Below are 23,893 nucleotides of genomic sequence, written 5' to 3'. Positions count from 1 at the left end.
GGTAAGGCCAGCAGCATTGCACGCTTCCCTCACACACAGTGCAGGTAAGACCAGCAGCACTGCACGCTTCCCTCACAACACAGTACACTCAAGGCCAGCAGAGCCTCACGCTTCCCTCACACACTGCAGGTAAGGCCAGCAGCGCTGCATGCTCCCTTCACACACAGTACAGGTAAGGCCAGCAGCCCTGCATGCTTCCCTCACACACTGTGCAGGTAAGGCCAGCAGCACTGCACGCTTCCCTCACACACACAGTACACTCAAGGCCAGCAGCGCCTCACGCTTCCCTCACACACTGCAGGTAAGGCCAGCAGCACTGCATGCATCCTTCACACACAGTACAGGTAATGCCAGCAGCGCTGCATGCTTCCTTCACACATAGTACAGGTAAGGCCAGCAGCGCTGCATGCTTCCTTCATACACAGTACAGGTAAGTCCAGCAGCGCTGCATGCTTCCTTCACACACAGTACACTCAAGGCCAGCAGCACTGCATGCTTCCTTCACGCACAGTACAGGTAAGGCCAGCAGCCCTGCACGCTTCCCCCACACACAGTGCTTGTAAGGCCAGCTGCGCTGCAAGCTTCCCTCACACACACAGTAAAGGCAAGGCCAGCAGCAGTGCATGCTTCCCTCACACACATAGGGCAGGTAGGGCCAGCAGCACTGCATGCTTCCCTCACACACAAAGTACAGGCAAGGCCAGCAGCACTGCACGCTTCCCTCACACACACAGTACACTCAAGGCCAGCAGCGCCTCACGCTTCCCTCACACACTGCAGGTAAGGCCAGCAGCACTGCATGCATCCTTCACACACAGTACAGGTAATGCCAGCAGCGCTGCATGCTTCCTTCACACATAGTACAGGTAAGGCCAGCAGCGCTGCATGCTTCCTTCATACACAGTACAGGTAAGTCCAGCAGCGCTGCATGCTTCCTTCACACACAGTACACTCAAGGCCAGCAGCACTGCATGCTTCCTTCACGCACAGTACAGGTAAGGCCAGCAGCCCTGCACGCTTCCCCCACACACAGTGCTTGTAAGGCCAGCTGCGCTGCAAGCTTCCCTCACACACACAGTAAAGGCAAGGCCAGCAGCAGTGCATGCTTCCCTCACACACATAGGGCAGGTAGGGCCAGCAGCACTGCATGCTTCCCTCACACACAAAGTACAGGCAAGGCCAGCAGCACTGCACGCTTCCCTCACACACACAGTACACTCAAGGCCAGCAGCGCCTCACGCTTCCCTCACACACTGCAGGTAAGGCAAGCTGCGCTGCATGCTTCCTTCACACACAGTACAGGTAAGGCCAGCAGCCCTGCACGCTTCCCTCACACACAGTGCTGGTAAGGCCAGCTGCGCTGCAAGCTTCCCTCACACACACAGTACAGGCAAGGCCAGCAGCAGTGCATGCTTCCCTCACACACATAGGGCAGGTAGAGCCTGCAGCACTGCATGCTTCCCTCACACACAAAGTACAGGCAAGGCCAGCAGCACTGCACGCTTCTCTCACACACTGTGCAGGTAAGGCCATCAGCACTGCACACTTCCCTCACACACACAGTACAGGCAAGGCCACCAGCACTGCACGCTTCCCTCACACACAGTGCAGGTAGGGTCAGCAGCACTGCATGCTTCCTTCACACACAGTACAGGTAAGGCCAGCAGCCCTGCACGCTTCCCTCACACACAGTGCTGGTAAGGCCAGCTGCGCTGCAAGCTTCCCTCACACACACAGTACAGGCAAGGCCAGCAGCAGTGCATGCTTCCCTCACACACATAGGGCAGGTAGGGCCAGCAGCACTGCATGCTTCCCTCACACACAAAGTACAGGCAAGGCCAGCAGCACTGCATGCTTCTCTCACACACAGTGCAGGTAAGGCCATCAGCACTGCACACTTCCCTCAAACACACAGTACAGGCAAGGCCACCAGCACTGCACGCTTCCCTCACACACAGTGCAGGTAGGGTCAGCAGCACTGCATGCTTCCCTCACACACAGTGCAGGTAGGGCCAGCAGCACTGCCCACTTCCCTCACACAAAGGGCAGGTAAGGCCAGCAGCACTGCAGGCTTCCCTCACACACAGAGCAGGTAAGACCAGCAGCATTGCACGCTTCCCTCACACACAGTGCAGGTAAGGCCAACAGCACTGCACGCTTCCCTCACACACACAATCCAGTCAAGGTCAGCTGCGCCTCACGCTTCCCTCACACACTACAGGTAAGGCCAGCAGCGCTGCATGCTTCCTTCACACACAGTACAGGTAAGGCTAGCAGCCCTGCACGCTTCCCTCACACACAGTGCTTGTAAGGCCAGCTGCGCTGCAAGCTTCCCTCACACACACAGTACAGGCAAGGCCAGCAGCAGTGCACGCTTCCCTCACACACAAAGTACAGGCAAGGCCAGCAGCACTGCACGCTTCTCTCATGCACACAGTACAGGCAAGGCCACCAGCATTGCATGCTTCCCTCACACACCGTGCAGGTAGGGTCAGCGGCACTGCACGCTCCCATCACACACAGTGCAGGTAGGGCCAGCAGCACTGCACCTTTCCCTCACACACAGAGCAGGTAAGGCCAGCAGCATTGCACGCTTCCCTCACACACAGTGCAGGTAAGACCAGCAGCACTGCATGCTTCCCACACACACACAGTACAGGCAAGGCCCACAGCACCTCACGCTTCCCTCACACACTGCAGGTAAGGCCAGCAGCGCTGCACGCTCCCTTCACACACAGTACAGGTAAGCCCACCAGCCCTGCACACTTCCCTCACACACAGTGCCTGTAAGGCCAGCTGCACTGCAAGCTTCCCTCACACACACAGTACAGGCAAGACCAGCAGCAGTGCATGCTTCCCTCACACACATACGGCAGGTAGAGCCAGCAGCAGTGGACGCTTCCCTCACACACAGTGCAGGTAGAGCCAGCAGCAGTGGACGCTTCCCTCACACACAGTGCTTGTAAGGCCAGCTGCGCTGCACGCTTCCCTCACACACACAGTACAGGCAAGGCCAGCAGCACTGCATGCTTCTCTCACACACAGTGCAGGTAAGGCCAGCAGCACTGCACGCTTCCCTCACACACACAGTACAGGCAAGGCCAGCAGCAGTGCATGCTTCTTTCACACACACAGTACAGGCAAGGCCCACAGCACCTCACGCTTCCCTCACACACTGCAGGTAAGGCCAGCAGCGCTGCACGCTCCCTTCACACACAGTACAGGTAAGCCCAGCAGCCCTGCACACTTCCCTCACACAGAGTGCCTGTAAGGCCAGCTGCACTGCAAGCTTCCCTCACACACACAGTACAGGCAAGACCAGCAGCAGTGCATGCTTCCCTCACACACATACGGCAGGTAGAGCCAGCAGCAGTGGACGCTTCCCTCACACACAGTGCAGGTAGAGCCAGCAGCAGTGGACACTTCCCTCACACACAGTGCTTGTAAGGCCAGCAGCGCCTCACGCTTCCCTCACACACTGCAGGTAAGGCAAGCTGCGCTGCATGCTTCCTTCACACACAGTACAGGTAAGGCCAGCAGCCCTGCACGCTTCCCTCACACACAGTGCTGGTAAGGCCAGCTGCGCTGCAAGCTTCCCTCACACACACAGTACAGGCAAGGCCAGCAGCAGTGCATGCTTCCCTCACACACATAGGGCATGTAGGGCCAGCAGCACTGCATGCTTCCCTCACACACAAAGTATAGGCAAGGCCAGCAGCACTGCACGCTTCTCTCACACACAGTGCAGGTAAGGCCATCAGCACTGCACACTTCCCTCACACACACAGTACAGGCAAGGCCACCAGCACTGCACGCTTCCCTCACACACAGTGCAGGTAGGGTCAGCAGTACTGCATGCTTCCTTCACACAAAGTACAGGTAAGGCCACCAGCCCTGCACGCTTCCCTCACACACAGTGCTGGTAAGGCCAGCTGCGCTGCAAGCTTCCCTCACACACACAGTACAGGCAAGGCCAGCAGCAGTGCATGCTTCCCTCACACACATAGGGCAGGTAGGGCCAGCAGCACTGCACGCTTCTCTCACACACAGTGCAGGTAAGGCCATCAGCACTGCACACTTCCCTCAAACACACAGTACAGGCAAGGCCACCAGCACTGCACGCTTCCCTCACACACAGTGCAGGTAGGGTCAGCAGCACTGCATGCTTCCCTCACACACAGTGCAGGTAGGGCCAGCAGCACTGCCCACTTCCCTCACACAAAGGGCAGGTAAGGCCAGCAGCACTGCAGGCTTCCCTCACACACAGAGCAGGTAAGACCAGCAGCATTGCACGCTTCCCTCACACACAGTGCAGGTAAGGCCAACAGCACTGCACGCTTCCCTCACACACACAATCCAGTCAAGGTCAGCTGCGCCTCACGCTTCCCTCACACACTACAGGTAAGGCCAGCAGCGCTGCATGCTTCCTTCACACACAGTACAGGTAAGGCTAGCAGCCCTGCATGCTTCCCTCACACACAGTGCTTGTAAGGCCAGCTGCGCTGCAAGCTTCCCTCACACACACAGTACAGGCAAGGCCAGCAGCAGTGCACGCTTCCCTCACACACAAAGTACAGGCAAGGCCAGCAGCACTGCACGCTTCTCTCATGCACACAGTACAGGCAAGGCCACCAGCATTGCATGCTTCCCTCACACACCGTGCAGGTAGGGTCAGCAGCACTGCACGCTTCCATCACACACAGTGCAGGTAGGGCCAGCAGCATTGCACGCTTCCCTCACACACAGTGCAGGTAAGACCAGCAGCACTGCATGCTTCCCCCACACACACAGTACAGGCAAGGCCCACAGCATCTCACGCTTCCCTCACACACTGCAGGTAAGGCCAGCAGCGCTGCACGCTCCCTTCACGCACACTACAGGTAAGCCCAGCAGCCCTGCACACTTCCCTCACACACAGTGCCTGTAAGGCCAGCTGCACTGCAAGCTTCCCTCACACACACAGTACAGGCAAGACCAGCAGCAGTGCATGCTTCCCTCACACACATACGGCAGGTAGAGCCAGCAGCAGTGGACGCTTCCCTCACACACAGTGCAGGTAGAGCCAGCAGCAGTGGACGCTTCCCTCACACACAGTGCTTGTAAGGCCAGCTGCGCTGCACGCTTCCCTCACACACACAGTACAGGCAAGGCCAGCAGCACTGCATGCTTCTCTCACACACAGTGCAGGTAAGGCCAGCAGCACTGCACGCTTCCCTCACACACACAGTACAGGCAAGGCCAGCAGCAGTGCATGCTTCTTTCACACACAGTACAGTCAAGGCCAGCAGCGCCTCACGCTTCCCTCACACACTGCAGGTAAGGCCAGCAGCGCTGCATGCTTCCTTCACACACAGTACAGGTAAGGCCAGCAGCCCTGCACGCTTCCCTCACACACAGTGCTTGTAAGGCCAGCTGCGCTGCAAGCTTCCCTCACACACACAGTACAGGCAAGGCCAGCAGCAGTGCATGCTTCCCTCACACACATACAGCAGGTAAGGCCAGCAGCACTGCATGCTTCCCTCACACACAGTACAGGCAAGGCCAGCAGCACTGCACGCTTCTCTCACACACAGTGCAGGTAGAGCCAGCAGCACTGCATGCTTCCCTCACACACAGTGCAGGTAAAGCCAGCAGCACTGCACGCTTCCCTCACACACACAGCAGGTAAGGCCAGCAGCGCTGCATGTTTCCTTCACACACAGTACAGGTAAGCCCAGCAGCCCTGCACGCTTCCCTCACACATAGTGCTTGTAAGGCCAGCTGTGCTGCAAGCTTCCCTCACACACACAGTACAGGCAAGGCCAGCAGCAGTGCATGCTTCCCTCACACACATAGGGCAGGTAAGGCCAGCAGCACTGCACGCTTCCCTCACACACAGTGCAGGTAGGGCCATCAGCACTGCACGCTTCTCTCATACACAGTGCAGGTAAGGCTAGCTGCACTGCACCCTTCCCTCACACACACAGTACAGGCAAGGCCACCAGCACTGCACGCTTCCCTCACACACAGTGCAGGTAAGGCTAGCAGCACTGCACCCTTCCCTCACACACACAGTACAGGCAAGGCCACCAGCACTGCACCCTTCCCTCACACACAGTGCAGGTGAGGTCAGCGGCGCGGCACACTTCCCTCACACACTGCAGGTAAGGCTAGCAGCAGTGCACGCTTCCCTCACATACAGTGCAGGAAAGGCCAGCAGCACTGCATGCTTCCCTCACACACTGCAGGTAAGGCTAGCAGCAGTGCACGCTTCCCTCACATACAGTGCAGGAAAGGCCAGCAGCACTGCATGCTTCCCTCACACACAGTGCAGGTAAGGCCAGCAGTGTTGCACGCTTCCCTCACACACAGTGCAGGTAGGGCCAGCATCACTGCACGCTTCCCTCACACACACAGTGCAGGCAAGGCCAGCAGCAGTGCATGCTTCCCTCACACCCAATGCAGGCAAGGCCAGCAGCACTGCACGCTTCCCTCACACACAGTGCAGGCAAGGCCAGCAGCACTGCACGCTTCCCTCACACACAGAGCAGGTAAGACCAGCAGCATTGCACGCTTCCCTCACACACAGTGCAGGTAAGGCCAACAGCACTGAACGCTTCCCTCACACACACAATCCAGTCAAGGTCAGCTGCGCCTCACGCTTCCCTCACACACTACAGGTAAGGCCAGCAGCGCTGCATGCTTCCTTCACACACAGTACAGGTAAGGCTAGCAGCCCTGCACGCTTCCCTCACACACAGTGCTTGTAAGGCCAGCTGCGCTGCAAGCTTCCCTCACACACACAGTACAGGCAAGGCCAGCAGCAGTGCACGCTTCCCTCACACACAAAGTACAGGCAAGGCCAGCAGCACTGCACGCTTCTCTCATGCACACAGTATAGGCAAGGCCACCAGCATTGCATGCTTCCCTCACACACCGTGCAGGTAGGGTCAGCAGCACTGCACGCTCCCATCACACACAATGCAGGTAGGGCCAGCAGCACTGCACCTTTCCCTCACACACAGAGCAGGTAAGGCCAGCAGCATTGCACGCTTCCCTCACACACAGTGCAGGTAAGGCCAGCAGCACTGCATGCTTCCCACACACACACAGCACAGGCAAGGCCCACAGCGCCTCACGCTTCCCTCACACACTGCAGGTAAGGCCAGCAGCGCTGCACGCTCCCTTCACACACAGTACAGGTAAGCCCAGCAGCCCTGCACACTTCCCTCACACACAGTGCCTGTAAGGCCAGCTGCGCTGCAAGCTTCCCTCACACACACAGTACAGGCAAGACCAGCAGCAGTGCATGCTTCCCTCACACACATACGGCAGGTAGAGTCAGCAGCAGTGTACGCTTCCCTCACACACAGTGCAGGTAGAGCCAGCAGCAGTGGACGCTTCCCTCACACACCGTGCTTGTAAAGCCAGCTGCGCTGCACGCTTCCCTCACACACACAGTACAGGCAAGGCCAGCAGCACTGCATGCTTCTCTCACACACAGTGCAGGTAAGGCCAGCAGCGCCTCACGCTTCCCTCACACACTGCAGGTAAGGCCAGCAGCACTGCATGCTTCCCTCACACACAGTGCAGGTAAGGCCAGCAGCGTTGCACGCTTCCCTCACACACAGTGCAGGTAGGGCCAGCAGCAGTGCATGCTTCCCTCACACACATACAGCAGGTAAGGCCAGCAGCACTGCATGCTTCCCTCACACACAGTACAGGCATGGCCAGCAGCATTGCACGCTTCTCTCACACACAGTGCAGGTAGAGCCAGCAGCACTGCATGCTTCCCTCACACATAGTGCAGGTAAGGCCAGCAGCACTGCACGCTTCCCTCACACACACAGTGCAGGCAAGGCCAGCAGCAGTGCATGCTTCCCTCACACCCAATGCAGGCAAGGCCAGCAGCACTGCACGCTTCCCTCACACACAGTGCAGGTAAGGCCAGCAGCACTGCACGCTTTCCTCACACATGCAGGCAGGTAAGGCCAAAAGCACTGCACGCTTCCCTCACACACAGTGCAGGTAGAGCCAGCAGCACTGCTCGCTTCCCTTACACACTGCAGGTAAGGCCAGCAGCACTGCACGCTTCCCTCACACACACAGTACAGTCAAGGCCAGCAGCACTGCGTGCTTCCCTCACACACAGTGCAGGTAAGGCCATCAGCACTGCACGCTTCCCTCACACACACAGTACAGTCAAGGCCAGCAACACTGCATGCTTCCCTCACACACAGTGCAGGCAAGGCTACCACCACTGCATGCTTCCCTCACACACTGCAGGTAAGGCCAGCAGCACTGCACGCTTCCCTCACACACACAGTACAGGTAGGCCAGTGCACTGCACGCTTCCCTCACACACACAGTACAGGTAGGCCAGCGCACTGCACGCTGCCCTCGCACACAGTGCAGATAAGGCCAGCGGCGCTGCACGCTTCACTCACACAGTGCAGGTAAGGCCAGCAGCACTACACGCTTCCCTCACACACAACAGTTGCACCACAGAGCTGCACGCTCCCCTCACACACCTGCATGTACAACAAAGACAGCTGCAATCCAAGCAAAGCTACAGCGAAGAAAGAAGCAGAGGGAGCTCCCTTCACAAACACAGCTGGAGCTGCACGTGCAGCCGCACAGCCTCAAAATACAGGGGGGGGGGGGGGGGCTGAAATACCAACTACTCACCTACTAACTACAGGCTGAGCGAGGACAAGCGGGCACCGGAGACAAACCGACACAGTACACACCAGAGCTTCAAGGAAAACCCCTCCAGAATGTTTGCCAAGTGCCCCGGGCTGTCCTCGGCACACATGGTTTTCTAGGAGCTCATATCTACTTATGAAACGTTGAAGAGGTACACTACAAATCCCAGAATGCATTCTTTGACAATGCATCCAGGAGAACGCCTACAACTCATCCACTTCCCTGCAAGGCAGATATAGACTCACTTTCGCAAATGGAGAAGGATAGATAGATCCGAGCCTAAGGAGGGGCGGGGGCAAGAAGGGTGAGGAGGGAAGGTGGTCCAGAGGGGAGGAGGTGCGGCGGGGAGGAGCCATCTCTGGATATAACAAGGGGAGCCGTGAGGGGAAATCCGAGTCCAACAGGCATTGGAAGGAGTTGTGACTTCACAGTGCAACAAACCGAGAGAAGCAGCTGCAAGAAGCGGGGGTCAAACAGTACCAGGAGGTCAACACAGGGTAAGTGCCGCCGATGCCAAGCACCAGATAGTGCACACTTGTGCCACTCTGTGCCAAGCACAGTGCACTCTTGTGCCACCCCATGCCAAGCACTAGATAGTACTCGCTTGTGCCACCCGATGCCAAGCATAGTGCGCTCTTGTGCCACCCCATGCCAAGCACCAGATGGTGCTCTTGTGCCTACTGATGCCAAGCATAGTACACTCTTGTGCCACCCCATGCCAAGCACCAGATGGTGCTCTCTTGTGCCTACCGATGCCAGGCACCAGATAGTCCTCTCTTATGCCACCCGAAGCCAAGCACCAGATAGTGTTCTCGTGTGGCACCTGATGCCAAGCTCTAGATAGTGCTCTCTTGTGCCTACCGATGCCAAGCACTAGATTGCTTTATCTTCTGCCGCCCGATGCCAAGCACTAATAACATTCTCTTGTGCCACTCGATGCCAAGCACCAGATAGTGTTCTCTTCTGCCGCCCGATGCCAAGCACTAGATAGAATTATCTTGTGCCTACAGATGCCAAGCACTAGATAGCATTCTCTTTGCCACTCGATGCCAAGCACCAAATAGTGTTCTCTTGTGCCATCCGATGCCAAGCACTAGATAGCATTCTCATGTGCTTACCGATGCCAAGCATTAGATAGCGTCCCACATATGCCAAGCAGTAGATAGCGTCCCACATATGCCAAGCACTAGATTGCGTCCTACAGATGCCAAGCACTAGATAGCATTCTCTTTGCCACTCGATGCCAAGCACCAAATAGTGTTCTCTTGTGCCATCCGATGCCAAGCACTAGATAGCATTCTCATGTGCTTACCGATGCCAAGCATTAGATAGCGTCCCACATATGCCAAGCAGTAGATAGCGTCCCACATATGCCAAGCACTAGATTGCGTCCTACAGATGCCAAGCACTAGATAGCGTCCCACATATGCCAAGCACTAGATGGCGTTCTCTTGTGCCTGCAGATGCCAAGCGCTACATAGTGTTCCCTTGTACCACCCGATGCCAAGACTAGATAGCATTCTCTTGTGCATACAGATGCCAAGCACTAGATAGTACTGTCTTGTGCCTACCGATGCCAAGCACTAGATAGTGCTCTCTTGTGCCTACCGATGCCAAGCACTTGATAGCGTTCTCTTCTGCCGCCCGATGCCAAGCACTAGATAGCATTCTCTTGTGCCTACCGATGCCAAGCAGTAGATAGCGTCCTACAGATGCCAAGCACTAGATGGCGTTCTCTTGTGCCTGCAGATGCCAAGCGCTACATAGTGTTCCCTTGTACCACCCGATGCCAAGACTAGATAGCATTCTCTTGTGCATACAGATGCCAAGCACTAGATAGTACTGTCTTGTGCCTACCGATGCCAAGCACTAGATAGTGCTCTCTTGTGCCTACCGATGCCAAGCACTTGATAGCGTTCTCTTCTGCCGCCCGATGCCAAGCACTAGATAGCATTCTCTTGTGCCTACCGATGCCAAGCAGTAGATAGCGTCCTACAGATGCCAAGCACTAGATAGCGTTCTCTTGTGCCTACAGATGCCAGGGACATCTCAAAAGATTTTTAGGGCCCTCGGCCAAACGTTGTTTTTGGGGCCCCTGTTCGGAACAGCTTTACATTTTTGGTCCAATTTGACCTCTTTCGCAGGTCACTGAAAGTTCACAGGCATAGGCGTCCGCGGGAGGAGTGTGTGGGGGGAAGGGTGGCGTTGCTGGGCCTCGTTGGATGCTTGTCCCCACCAAAAACAGCCGTGGATGCCGGGGAGCGTGGCAGGCGGGTCATGGCGCGTGAGGACTACGTTAAAATATATGCCACCACCCCCAGTGCTTAATTTGTGCTTGTTGTTTCCGGTGCTGAGCTCCGGGACTTATTTTTGCGGCCGGGGCTTATTCTTCTGCCTCAAGCATTTACTGCGAGTAAAAGACACATATGGGAAAGACGGAGGAAGGGAAAAACGAAAAACCGTCATAAACGTAGAAAGCAGAAAGCTGCCAGAGTGAGCCGAAGGGGCAGGGAGTGGCTTTATATGGATTGAAGAGGCCCGAGATGGCTTCAGGATTGCGCTGCCTACTAATCCGTGTTCACACATTTAATTGCAGCAGCCGGAGGAGGGCTCTGGGCTCCCGCACATTTTTATTGACAATTTAAGCACTGCCCCCCGCCCCCCAAAAATTCTGCGAACGCCCATGTGCACAGGAACACTCGAATCAAACTCTAAATGTGTCCACCTGTTATTCGAGGATAGAGATGTGTGTTCTTTAATTTTGTAACACAGCAGCTGCTCACTAATGCCACAGCAAACAATCGCCCTGACACCCTCCATTTCTCCAAACGTCTCTTTTTGATCGATTTTTTTTTTTTTTGTGTTACAGGAAACAAACACAACGTTTCTCTGCAAAATGTCTGTAATAGACTCGCACATCACACACATAATAATACATTTAAGGAGAACGGTATTTAAAACAATCTGTTTTTCAAAGTCATTCAGACGAGACTCGAACTGGCCCTATCAGATGGGTTTTAAAACGCTGGGCCCTGTGCCAGAGCCCACTTTTGGTCTTGCCTTGAGTCTCTAGTGCCTCTAATGCCAAGCACCGTCTATAGTGCTTTCTTGTGCCCACCTATGCCAAGTTCTGTCTCCAAATAGTGTTTCCTTGGGCCTCCGATTCCAAGCGCTCTCCGGGACACCTCGTGCGCCTGCGCCTTCTTTGCAGTGACCCAGTCTCTGCTCCCAGCGCATTCTCTGGCTCCTGGTGTGCTCACTGCCACTTACACAGAGCCACATACTTGTGCCAAGCACCGCTCGTGCACAGCTGGCCTGGCATCCAGTGTGTCTGGTACCAGTGCTTAATTTGTAAATAAAAACCTGCTGGTGCCAAAAGCCCTCCTTAAATACCCGGCTGCTGCAATTAAATGTGCTAACACACAATACTGTCGCAGTGTAAACCTGAAGCCTTTTCGGGCCTCTTCAATCCATTTACAGCCCTCCCTGCCCCTTCAGCTCACTCTTGCAGCTTTCTGCTTTCTCCCTGTGTGACGGTCTTTCGTTTTCCCCTTCCCCCGCCTTTCCCTTATGTGCCTTTTGCTCGCAGTAAATGCTTGAGGCAGAAAAATGAGCGTCGGACCTTGAAAATAAGAGCCGGCGCCCCGCACCGGAAACAACAAGCACAAATTAAGCGCTGCCCGATACCTTTTCTGCGTAGCACCCACTTCTGACCGGCGCGGCCTCTACTTACCATCCTGTGCCCCCCCTATGGGCACACTGCGTTTGGCTAGGACCCTTTCCGCATTGAGTGGCAACCTCACACGTGGCCAGAACCTGCCCAGGGCCGGTGTGTTTCCCTCCATAGCACCCGCTGTCCTTACACCGCCTCTGCATGCGGGCACTTTTAACAACCTCTCGTCAGAGCACCCACCTTTGTGCCCAGCAAACCGTCCCCTCTCTTGGCATGTGTGAGCCCACGGCTGACTACATGTAACCCCCATGGTGTGCCTCAGCACCCCCTGGCAACTGGTGGGGGCCCAGCGCCCTCTTTATATAGCGCCTGCCGCCCCGTGGTCCCTTTATATGGTGCCCCTGTGTGCCCGGAGCTCTAAATGAGACCTTACCCGGCAAGCACCCTCCCTACACAGCCCCTTGGATGCTCGGTGCATTACCACATAAAGCTATCAATACCCAGGACCCGCTCCCTTCCGTGGTGCCAAGGCTGCTGCATAGCGCCAAACCTAATGACCTGCACCTCTCCGCATGGCACCCGCGGGTCTCCAGGTCTTCTAATAAACGTACACCCCACAAGGCCCACTCGTGTGCCCCGGACACCGACCAGCGCCTTCCTTGTCCGCGACACTCTTATCTGCATAGCGCTCTACACTAGAGCGGGGATCCCTGTCACCGCAGCTCTAGGCGCTATGTGCACAGGTCACTGAGAATAGACCGGCTTTAGCTGTGAGCCAGGATAGGAGTTCCAATAGCTTGTTTTTCATCACTACCTGTCTGAGACCAAGAAGGGCCCGCCCCACTTAGAGTGTCCAGTCTCCTGAAGCCCCTCCCTCAGTTCCATCCAGACGGCCTGGTACTGCTGCCCCGTACCCGCCCCGATCCTCATCCCGTGAAGACTGCCCCCCCCCCCTGGACCTCGGAGGCATATTTATCAAGGGTGCAATAGGTGCAGTTGAACCGTGCGTAGGAATTGTGGGAGTTTACTACCCAACCAGAGGGCAGTGGCCTTGGGCCCTCCCTCTCTTCCACGAGGGCGCAGAGCATCCAGGGACGGAATTGGCTTTATATGCGACCGGTGCGACAGTCATTCCTGCCCCCCGCCATGACCTCCTTCTCCACATATTCCCTCACCACCACGTTCCAACAGTGCCCCCCACCTCTCCACAGCCCCTCTCTCGTGCATTTATTTTGTGTTATAGCGCTACTCATACCAGTCCTAGGGTGTCCGCACGATACATCACGCGCATGTTAAACAGAGGGAATTCATCTTACGTGTATAAATGAATGTATAGGAAATGAGAATTATTGTTCTTTTCCGGTGCACAGTCTTTGTAGCAGGGGCATTAACCCTCTGCGCTACTTTTTAGCGAGCCCATACCTCCACTAGACAGAACTTCGATCTCTCGCCAGCACAAACATTAATCACCTGGGTTGGCGTTTTTTATTGTTGACGAAAACTGCTGGACGTTTTTAAAACCCCAAAATAATTCTGAACATAGCGCCTGTCGCGTCGTAAGAGCTCAGAATGAGTCCGGAGAGAAAGGGGGCTCCATGCACTTTGCAGGGGAGGCTCAAGTTTCCTGACGCCAGGACTCAGTCCCCGCCCCTCTTACCTCATTTGATGACTAGAGCCAAGGCTTCGCTTCCAGGCACTAGACATCGTGTCCGTGGCATTCGCCGTAATAGCTGCAACCAGTGCTTAATTTGTAAATAAAAAGGTGCCGGTGCCCAGAGCCCTCCTCTTCAACACGCGGCTTCTGCAATTAAATGTGCGAACACGGAATACCGAGGCAGCGTAATCCTGAAGCCATCTCAGACCTCTTCAATCCCTTAAAGCCCCCTCCCTGCCCTTCAGCTCACTCTTCCAGCTTTCTGCTTTCTCTCATTGTGACGCTTTTTCTTTTTTCTCCTCCTCCGTCTTTCCCGTATGTCTCTTTTGCTGGCAGCAAGTGCTTGAGGCAGAAGAATAAGCCCCGACCCTAAAAAATAAGTGCCGGTGCTCAGCACCGGAAACGACAAGCACAAATTAAGCACTGGCTGCAACGAAGGTATTGGCTAGACCTCGTTAATACCCCGCCCCTCAATCACAACCTTCAGAGCTCCCTTGTTCATCAGAGGTGACCTCGGGGACATCTTAAGGATTTTGAGGTCCCCAGGCCAAAGGTGTTTGTGGGACCCATGATTGGAACAGTTTTGAATTTATGATCCAAGTTCAGCTCTTTCATGCCCTCTTGGGTCAGTGGCCCGGCACACTCCTACAAGGTCTAACATGTTCTAATATTCAGGGACTGTGACGTGTATTTTCAATATTGTAAAAAGCAGCATCACACTAATATTATTACAAATGATCTCTGAGACACCCTCCCATTTCTCATATGTGAGGTCCTGTTTTGATCTAAAAGTATTTTTAAGGGTGTTGCATGAAACATAAACACAAATTTATCTGCAAAATGTCAGTAATAGACTATCACACACCACCCACAATAAAAATAAATGAAAGGAAAACGGTATTTAAAACAATCTGTTTAAGAATTATTCAAGGTCATCCGGGCAAGACTCTGCTGGACATGGCTGGCTTATCAGGGGGACACCTAAAAGGCAGGGGTCCTGGGTCAGAGCCAACTTTGACCAAGCCTTAAAACGTCTCTAGGTGACCCTCAAACACGTCCTGCAGAGGTCCCTCTGTGCACCAAAGGTGACCCTCAAACACGTCCTGCAGAGCTCCCTCTGTTCACATGAGATGACCCTCAAACCCGTCCTGCAGAGCTCCCTTGTTCATTAGAGGTGACCCTCAAACACGTCCTGCAGAGCTCCCTCTGTTCACCAGAGATGACTCTCAAACACATCCTGAAGTGCTCCCTTGTTCATTAGAGGTGACCTACAAACGTCCTGCAGTACTCCCTTGTTCATTAGATGTGACCCTCAAAAACGTCCTGCAGAGACCCCTTGTTCATTAGAGGTGACCCCCAAACACGTTCTGCAGAGCTCCCTTGTTCACCAGAGGTAACCCCAAACTCGTCCTGCAGAGCTCCCTTGTTCATTAGCGGTGACCCTCCAAATCGTTCTGTAGAGCTCCCTTGGTCACCAGAGGTGACCCTCAAACACGTCCTGCAGAGCTCCCTTGTTCATTAGAGGTGACCCTCAAACACGTCCTGCAGAGCTCCCTCTGTTCACCAGAGATGACTCTCAAACACGTCCTGAAGTGCTCCCTTGTTCATTAGAGGTGACCTACAAACGTCCTGCAGTGCTCCCTTGTTCATTAGATGTGACCCTCAAAAACGTCCTGCAGAGACCCCTTGTTCATTAGAGGTGACCCCCAAACACGTTCTGCAGAGCTCCCTTGTTCACCAGAGGTAACCCCCAAACACGTCTTGCAGAGCTCCCTTGTTCATTAGCGGTGACCCTCCAAATCGTTCTGTAGAGCTCCCTTGGTCACCAGAGGTGACCCTCAAACACGTCCTGCAGAGCTCCCTTGTTCATTAGAGGTGACCCTCAAACACGTCCTGCAGAGCTCCCTTGTGCACCAGAGGTGACCCTCAAACACGTCCTGCAGAGCTCCCTTGTTCATTAGAGGTGACCCTCAAACACGTCCAGCAGAGCTCCCTCTGTTCACCAGAGGTGACCCTCAAACGCGTCATGCAGAGCTCCCTTGTTCACCAGAAATGACCCTCAGACACGTCCTGCAGAGCTCCCTCTGTGCACCAGAGGTCACCCTCAAACACACCCTGCAGAGCTCCCTTGTTCGCCAGATGTGACCCTCAAACACGTCCTGCAGAGCTCCCTTTTCACCAGAGGTGACCCTCAAACACGTCCTGAAGAGCTCCCTTTTCACCAGATGTGACCCTCAAACGCGTCCTGCAGAGCTCCCTCTGTTCACATGAGGTGAACCTCAAACACGTCCTGCAGAGCTCCCTTTTCACCAGAGGTGACCAACACGTCCTGCAGAGCTCCCTCTGTGCACCAGAGGTGACAGGTCGGCCTCTGTCAGCAATCACTTCACAGGGCCATCAGAGGGGTTTAAACATGGAGGACACTTTGTAAGGTCCACACGCATCTAAGTTGGGAGGGCGAACCATTATCTTAGTGGTAAGATGCTCTGTCCCCTTTTTTAACAGTAACCTGATGCCGGCACACAACCGAGGATGCTACTGCATCAGGGTGCCTAAGGAGCGAAGACCATATCTTTAATGTAGGGTACCATGAAAGGCTGCAAGATTGAGGTGCACTGGTATATGTGTGTATGGGACACTGTTCTGCAAACCCTCGATGTTCTTAGACATCATATGCTCTGCTGGAAGAAATCCACCTTTTTTCATTGGTCCTCTCTTTTTCTCTTCTAGATGCTGCTGGCATCTTGAGTCAATGCTTTGAGAAACCACTAACTAGTTTTCAGTGCATGTGTTTCCTTTATGGAGTTTAAATTGACTATATTCGGTTTCTCAGCCACAGGCGCAGAACCTGCCTGTTCCTTGCAGCAGAGGGCTGCAGATGTGCTAGGTTGGCTTGGCTTGACCTCACAGGGGTCTGCAGTGGAGGAAGGGAGGGGCTGGCAACCTTCCTAGGAAGCCTAGTTGCAGATAAGAAAGGAATGTATATCAGCCAAACTTCAAAGGGACTGGCAGGGCTGAGGTTTAAGAGGAGGAAAGATTTATTTCCATCCTGTCTTCCATTGATCAGAGGTTACCAAACAAGATCACGTGAGACCTGCCTTGGTATTCAACAGAAGGAAACCAATGGAAATGAGCTAAAATAAATACAGCCCAGTGCAGGCGATCTCTGGAGAAGAGGGGGCTCCTGCCTGCATCCAGAGTTACATTTCCTCATGCTTCCAAAGGCCCAAGTTACACACTAAATTTATGGCTGGGGCCTGCTAGTGAAACCCAGAACATTCCATGCATTCTTTTAAATCACTCCTTTAGCAACCCCAGCTTGGTGGCATCCACTAAGGCGCATGGTCTAGTCGTATGCCAAACCCTTTGAGAAGGGGGGTAGCCCAAGGAGCATAACTGAGGTGCCCCCCACTTGGTCATGCCCCAGATTTTACAAACTTTGGTTAATTTTTATTGAAGAATTGAGGTCACAGATATCTACACAATTTCAAACCTGCAAGCAATCCATACACACCAGTTATTTCCTTACTCACTGGGCTTGTCCATTCCTTACTATACCCACAAGCACTGTGCCCTACATTCAGTGCCCCTTAACATACCCACAAGCACTGTGCCCTACATTCAGTGCCGCTTACCAAAGCCACAAGCACTGTGCCCTACATTCAGTGCCCCTTACCAAAGCCACAAGCACTGTGCCCTACATTCAGTGCCCCTTACCATAGCCACAAGCACTGTGCCCTACATTCTGTGCCCCTTGCCGTACCCACAAGCAATGTGCCCTACATTCAGTGCCCCTTACCAAAGCCACAAGCACTGTGCCCTACATTCAGTGCCCCTTACCATAGCCATAAGCACTGTGCCCTACATTCTGTGCCCCTTACCGTACCCACAAGCACTGTGCCCTACATTCAGTGCCCCTTACCAAAGCCACAAGCACTGTGCCCTACATTCAGTGCCCGTTACCGTAGCCATAAGCACTGTGCCCTACATTCAGTGCCCCTTACCGTACCCACAGGCACTGTGCCCTACATTCAGTGCCCCTTACCAAAGCCACAAGCACTGTGCCCTACATTCAGTGCCCGTTACCGTAGCCATAAGCACTGTGCCCTACATTCAGTGCCTGTGCCCTACATTCAGTGCCCCTTACCGTAGCCACAGGCGCTGTGCCCTACATTCAGTGCCCCTTACCAAAGCCACAAGCACTGTGCCCTACATTCAGTGCCCGTTACCGTAGCCATAAGCACTGTGCCCTACATTCAGTGCCCCTTACCGTAGCCACAGGCGCTGTGCCCTACATTCAGTGCCCCTTACCAAAGCCACAAGCACTGTGCCCTACATTCAGTGCCCGTTACCGTAGCCATAAGCACTGTGCCCTACATTCAGTGCCCCTTACCGTAGCCACAGGCGCTGTGCCCTACATTCAGTGCCCCTTACCAAAGCCACAAGCACTGTGCCCTACATTCAGTGCCCGTTACCGTAGCCACAAGCACTGTGCCCTACATTCAGTGCCCCTTACCGTAGCCACAGGCACTGTGCCCTACATTCAGTGCCCCTTACCAAAGCCACAAGCACTGTGCCCTACATTCAGTGCCCCTTACCGTAGCCACAAGCACTGTGCCCTACATTCAGTGCCCCTTACCGTAGCCACAAGCACTGTGCTCTACATTCAGTGCCCCTTACCAAAGGCATAAGCACTGTGCCTTACATTCTGTGCCCCTTACCGTAGCCATAAGCACTGTGCCCTACATTCTGTGCCCCTTACCGTAGCCATAAGCACTGTGCCCTACATTCAGTGCCCCTTACCGTAGCCACAAGCACTGTGCCCTACATTCAGTGCCCCTTACCAAAGCCACAAGCACTGTGCCCTACATTCAGTGCCCCTTACCGTAGCCACAAGCACTGTGCCCTACATTCTGTGCCCCTTACCGTAGCCACAAGCACTGTGCCCTACATTCAGTGCCCCTTACCGTAGCCACAAGCACTGTGCCCTACATTCAGTGCCCCTTACCAAAGCCATAAGCACTGTGCCCTACATTCAGTGCCCCTTACCGTAGCCACAAGCACTGTGCCCTACATTCAGTGCCCCTTACCGTAGCCACAAGCACTGTGCCCTACATTCAGTGCCCCTTACCAAAGCCATAAGCACTGTGCCCTACATTCAGTGCCCCTTACCGTAGCCACAAGCACTGTGCCCTACATTCAGTGCCCCTTACCGTAGCCACAAGCACTGTGCCCTACATTCAGTGCCCCTTACCAAAGCCATAAGCACTGTGCCCTACATTCAGTGCCCCTTACCGTAGCCACAAGCACTGTGCCCTACATTCAGTGCCCCTTACCAAAGGCATAAGCACTGTGCCCTACATTCTGTGCCCCTTACCGTAGCCACAAGCACTGTGCCCTACATTCTGTGCCCCTTACCGTAGCCATAAGCACTGTGCCCTACATTCTGTGCCCCTTACCGTAGCCATAAGCACTGTGCCCTACATTCAGTGCCCCTTACCAAAGCCACAAGCACTGTGCCCTACATTCAGTGCCCCTTACCATAGCCACAAGCACTGTGCCCTACATTCAGTGCCCCTTACCATAGCCACAAGCACTGTGCCCTACATTCAGTGCCCCTTACCATAGCCACAAGCACTGTGCCCTACATTCAGTGCCCCTTACCATAGCCATAAGCACTGTGCCCTACATTCTGGGCTCTGTCCTGCCTCACCCCTTGTGGGGGTAATTGTATCATCTGTTTCTAGCCCGGCCGGGTGACCTTTTAATTCATATATAAAAGTGTTGTATACGGTTCCTAAAGGGAAACTGCATACTACCCATGCGTGGATTGTCAGATCCCAGACTCAGTTCGAGGAAGATCTACAAGAAGTGTTTCTGCCTCTTGGACGGAGCATCCTACGCTTCAGAGGATCATTTTGTAAAGCGCAAAAAATGTGATTTGTTGAGTCACATAATTTTGGTTTGGGTGTTCAGAAATCTGCAATGGAGAAATAGTAATTGATGGCAATTAAAAAAAGACATTATGAAATTCAATTTCCCTGTTTTATTTTCTTGTTTGTAAACACTAAAGATGTGAACTTTCGCTTATTTATGTCCTCACATAATATGTAATCGGACGGGGGTGGGGGCGAGTTTTGGGGTAATGAATACATTAGTTGCCAGTAATCTTCATTACTTGAAACCTTGGCCCTCGCCCCAGTCCAAGATCCCTCCCACGCTCACCCTGTTTGTCTCTTGCTCAATGCAGCTTTCTAAAAAGCAATTCTTGATTTGAGGAGGGGCCTTCTGAGGGAGGAGGATTTAGTAATAAAAATAGAAACGTATCTTTTCAAGCTGTGTCGACGAGGAGGACGTCCTCACGTTGGGCCTGATTTAGAACTGGCGGATGGGTTACTCGTCACAACGATAAAGAGATACCACCCGCCAACATCTAAATCCCATTATGTCCTATAGGATTTGGATTTCGGCGGATGGGATATTCGTCACTGTTGTGACGGAGTACCCCGTTCGCCAAGTTCTAAATCGGGCATGGCTTGGGATGGGTAGGTTTTGGGTAATGAAGGTTGCCAGTAAGCAATTTACAGTAATGTACATGGTTCTTTCAAAGTATAAGGAATAGTTCAGAATCTTGAATATTCCTTGCTATATTGGTGTTTAATTAAAAAAAGTGCATTTAAAAATAAAAATTATTTTTAAGTATTTTCAAACCTTTGACAACCTAATGCTGTTTGTAGGACTATGCATTACAAAGCTGTGTCCTTTCTCTGTTTATGTTAATTCCTTGTTCTTTATGTGTTGCTGTTATCTTTTCTAAAGTTGAGTTTTCTGTTTTTTTAGAAGAAATCACCTTGAACAATGGCCCGCCCTGGAAATGCTGCCCCCAGGGGGGGAAACAGAACCTCCTCCTTGAAGGGTGCCAGAGCTCCAACATTCAAAGCAGGCTCCATGAGGTCTAGCCCAGCTTCCGGAAGGCCAAAGACCACAACTGCATCCTCCTCAAAAGGCATGCGCGCAGCTCAGGTTCCCCACCCTAGGGCAGCCGCCACATCCGCTTCCTCTTACACGGCTGCCAGTAGTGTCCAATCCCACAAGAGAAGCCATCCGGGTAGAGCAACGTCATCCAATACCAGCTTTGGGAAGGCAGTCCAAGCAATAGAGAAGGAAACAAGGGGTCAGCGAGACAACCCAAAATGGCATGAATGGCGAGAAAACCGCATCACGGCCTCTGTGGCACACAAGATCGCCAACAGCCATTTTGTGAATCGCAAGACTTCAGAAGTCCCGCAGTCTTACCTCAAGGCGGTGGTGGGTCAGGGCCCTGTCATACAGACCCCGGCTACGTCCTGGGGAATTCGCAATGAAAAGAGGGCAGTCCAGGAATACGCGCACCTCAAGTCCAGGAATTCAAGAGGAGGCGTAAAAGTGGAAGACTGTGGCCTCTTCATTCACCCAAAGAAGACCTGGCTGGCTGCCAGCCCTGATGGTATTGTCAAGAACAACTCTACTGGGAAGCCCATTGGCCTATTGGAGGTCAAGTGCCCATACAAACACAAAGACCAGACAATAAGAGAAGCCTGCAAAGATGACAAATTCTGCTTGACCCCGGCAGGTAATTCCTACACTCTCAAGAAAGACCACCCATACTACACACAGGTGCAGACACAGATGGCAGCCACAGGTGTTAAGAAGACTGACTTTGTGGTGTACACCAAGAAGGAGACCACCATTGCTCCGGTAAAGTTTGATGCCAAGTTCTGGAAGGCGACTGAGCCCAAGCTAGAAAAATTCTACAATGATGTGGTTGTTCCGCATGAGAACAAAAACCACTCAGCATAAACCATAATAAAAAATTGGAGGATGCAGTGGGTTTCATCAGTGTCAAGAGTCATCAGATGTCAATGTCAAACTAGAGGCATTTCTATTATGTGCAAGGACTGCTCAGCCCACACTGTGCAGCAAAGTAAAAGTGGAACATTGTGAAACAGCAAAGGGTGCATCCCCCTGTTAAGAAGTTGTTCCCCTTGCAGGAACTTTTTTTATAGGAGATATAATTTCTCATGCAAAAACTGCAGAAAGAAAGAAAAAAAGCCTCTTGCTAAAATACTATGGGGGTTATTCTAACTTTGGAGGAGTGTTAATCCGTCCCAAAAGTGACGGTAAAGTGACGGATATACCACCAGCCGTATTACGAGTTCCATAGGATATAATGGACTCGTAATACGGCTGGTGGTAAATCCGTCACTTTACCGTCACTTTTGGGACGGATTAACACCTCCTCCAAAGTTAGAATAACCCCCTATGTGTTTGTATGAGAGGAAGACAGAATATAAAATGAAAATGCTTCTTAATAAACTGGAAGATCAGAGGTGGTGAATGGTTGAATATTAGAGCGATTATGCTTTGAGTTCAATGGGAGAATCCCGAAAGCCATCATTTTAGATGCAATGTTTAGGCCCTTTATACCTGTGGGGTCCCAGTGGAAGGTTATACCTCTCTTGTTCATTATGATGTTTTATCATTTGAATGTTGGAACAGTAATGTTTAAGAAAGATGGTCTTTGCAGTATGTAAACCTTGCTTCAGGTTCAATTGGGAGATCCATTAGCCTTGTGGGAACAAATCAATAGCACATGCGTTCTTCAGGTGCTCTATTTACTTTAACTGACCTGAAAAGCCGGGGCCTTGGCCTTCTGTTCAGAACTAATACTTTCTGCAGTTGTGTATTCTTTACAGTTTTTATTATATATACAACTAGATTGTTTCTTTGTTTTTCAGACTTTAAAAATTATCAAAGTGGTGGCATTATACATTGCTTGAAATTTATTAGTTCTATAAAATGGCCCCACCTGTATTCATATAGAATTGTTGATGTTGCTATCATTGGATTGCCTGAGGATGAAACACTGTTGGTAGAAGAGTGAAGGCATTTAACAAACGCCTTAAAAATCTCTCCTGAGAGTATAACATTGAACATAAAAGTGTACTGATCAACAACTTCAATAAACAATTTCTGGTGTGTGAATTTTAACCTGAGGAGGGGCCTGTCTGTTAATGTGATTTAGCAGCACAAATCTTTTCTGGATTCACATGCTGTGCATTATTCCATTAATGTTATTATGAGGGGAGTGCAAATTGATTTCAAGACGTCTGCTATGATGCAGTCACGCAATTCAAAATTAATGCTAACCCTATATGTAGCAAGTAGTTGCCGGCTGTTCCTTCTAGAACATTTGAGCCCATTAGACATTTGTTTACAGGTAAAAGCGAAAGAGCCTACAAAACATACCCTGTCACATGTTCTTTCTCATTACATAGAAACTGTAATTGGGTGGGTTTACGTTCCTCCCATTAAACTTACTGATAATGTGGCATTCTCAGTCTTTTAAAGCACTTTGTGGGACTTCCAGACCCCTCCACTGACACAACGAGTTTCCACAAAAAGGAATACAAGCCTGGGACTGGGTGATTAGCAGTTTTGTAAAGGGCTTTTTTGGAGTTAAGTGGGCAGAGAACTCAATCAAAACATTGTGGATATCCCATCATCGTATTACAGGCGACAGGAGCTATAATGTTTTTGTAATACGAAAGTCGGGACATCTGTCAACGAGTATCCATCCCATCCATCGTCCTCATTATTACAGGTATCGGAAGCTATATTTTATTAATGGGGTCCGGACATCCACCATGTGACTGGAGTACAGAGTATCCCATCCGCCAAACTCTAAATAAGGCCCTAATGCCAAATTTCTAATTAACTTTCGATCAAGGCACAAAACCCTTGGTTAGATTCAATCAACTGCCAAGCTCGCATGTTTGTTGGCAGCCTAGGACAGTGGCATTTGCCGTGGCCCTTCCCTAGGAATGGGGCCATATTTCAGG

General features: G+C 52.5%; 1 protein-coding gene and 1 long non-coding RNA gene across 2 annotated transcripts in view; one reads left to right on the top strand and one right to left on the bottom strand.

Moving 5' to 3' along the window:
- The window catches only part of LOC138265330 (uncharacterized), a 149,763-nt gene that overhangs the window by 83,105 nt on the left and 42,765 nt on the right, over positions 1-23,893 (bottom strand). The window lies entirely within an intron of this gene.
- LOC138265329 (uncharacterized) lies at positions 9,076-22,207 on the top strand. The gene is made up of 2 exons (XM_069212950.1): positions 9,076-9,182; positions 20,853-22,207. Exon 2 carries the CDS (start codon positions 20,871-20,873, stop codon positions 21,849-21,851), a length of 981 nt encoding a protein of 326 aa, XP_069069051.1. The 5' UTR covers positions 9,076-9,182; positions 20,853-20,870; the 3' UTR covers positions 21,852-22,207.

The sequence above is a fragment of the Pleurodeles waltl genome, chromosome 11, assembly GCF_031143425.1.
Source record: "Pleurodeles waltl isolate 20211129_DDA chromosome 11, aPleWal1.hap1.20221129, whole genome shotgun sequence".
In the NCBI taxonomy this organism is placed as follows: domain Eukaryota; kingdom Metazoa; phylum Chordata; class Amphibia; order Caudata; family Salamandridae; genus Pleurodeles; species Pleurodeles waltl.
This window is presented reverse-complemented; position numbering and strand designations above follow the sequence as displayed.

What these genes read in the sequence shown, in the direction of transcription:
- LOC138265329 (XM_069212950.1), top strand. Translation starts at nt 20,871, where the DNA reads ATGGCCCGCCCTGGAAATGCTGCCCCCAGGGGGGGAAACAGAACCTCC.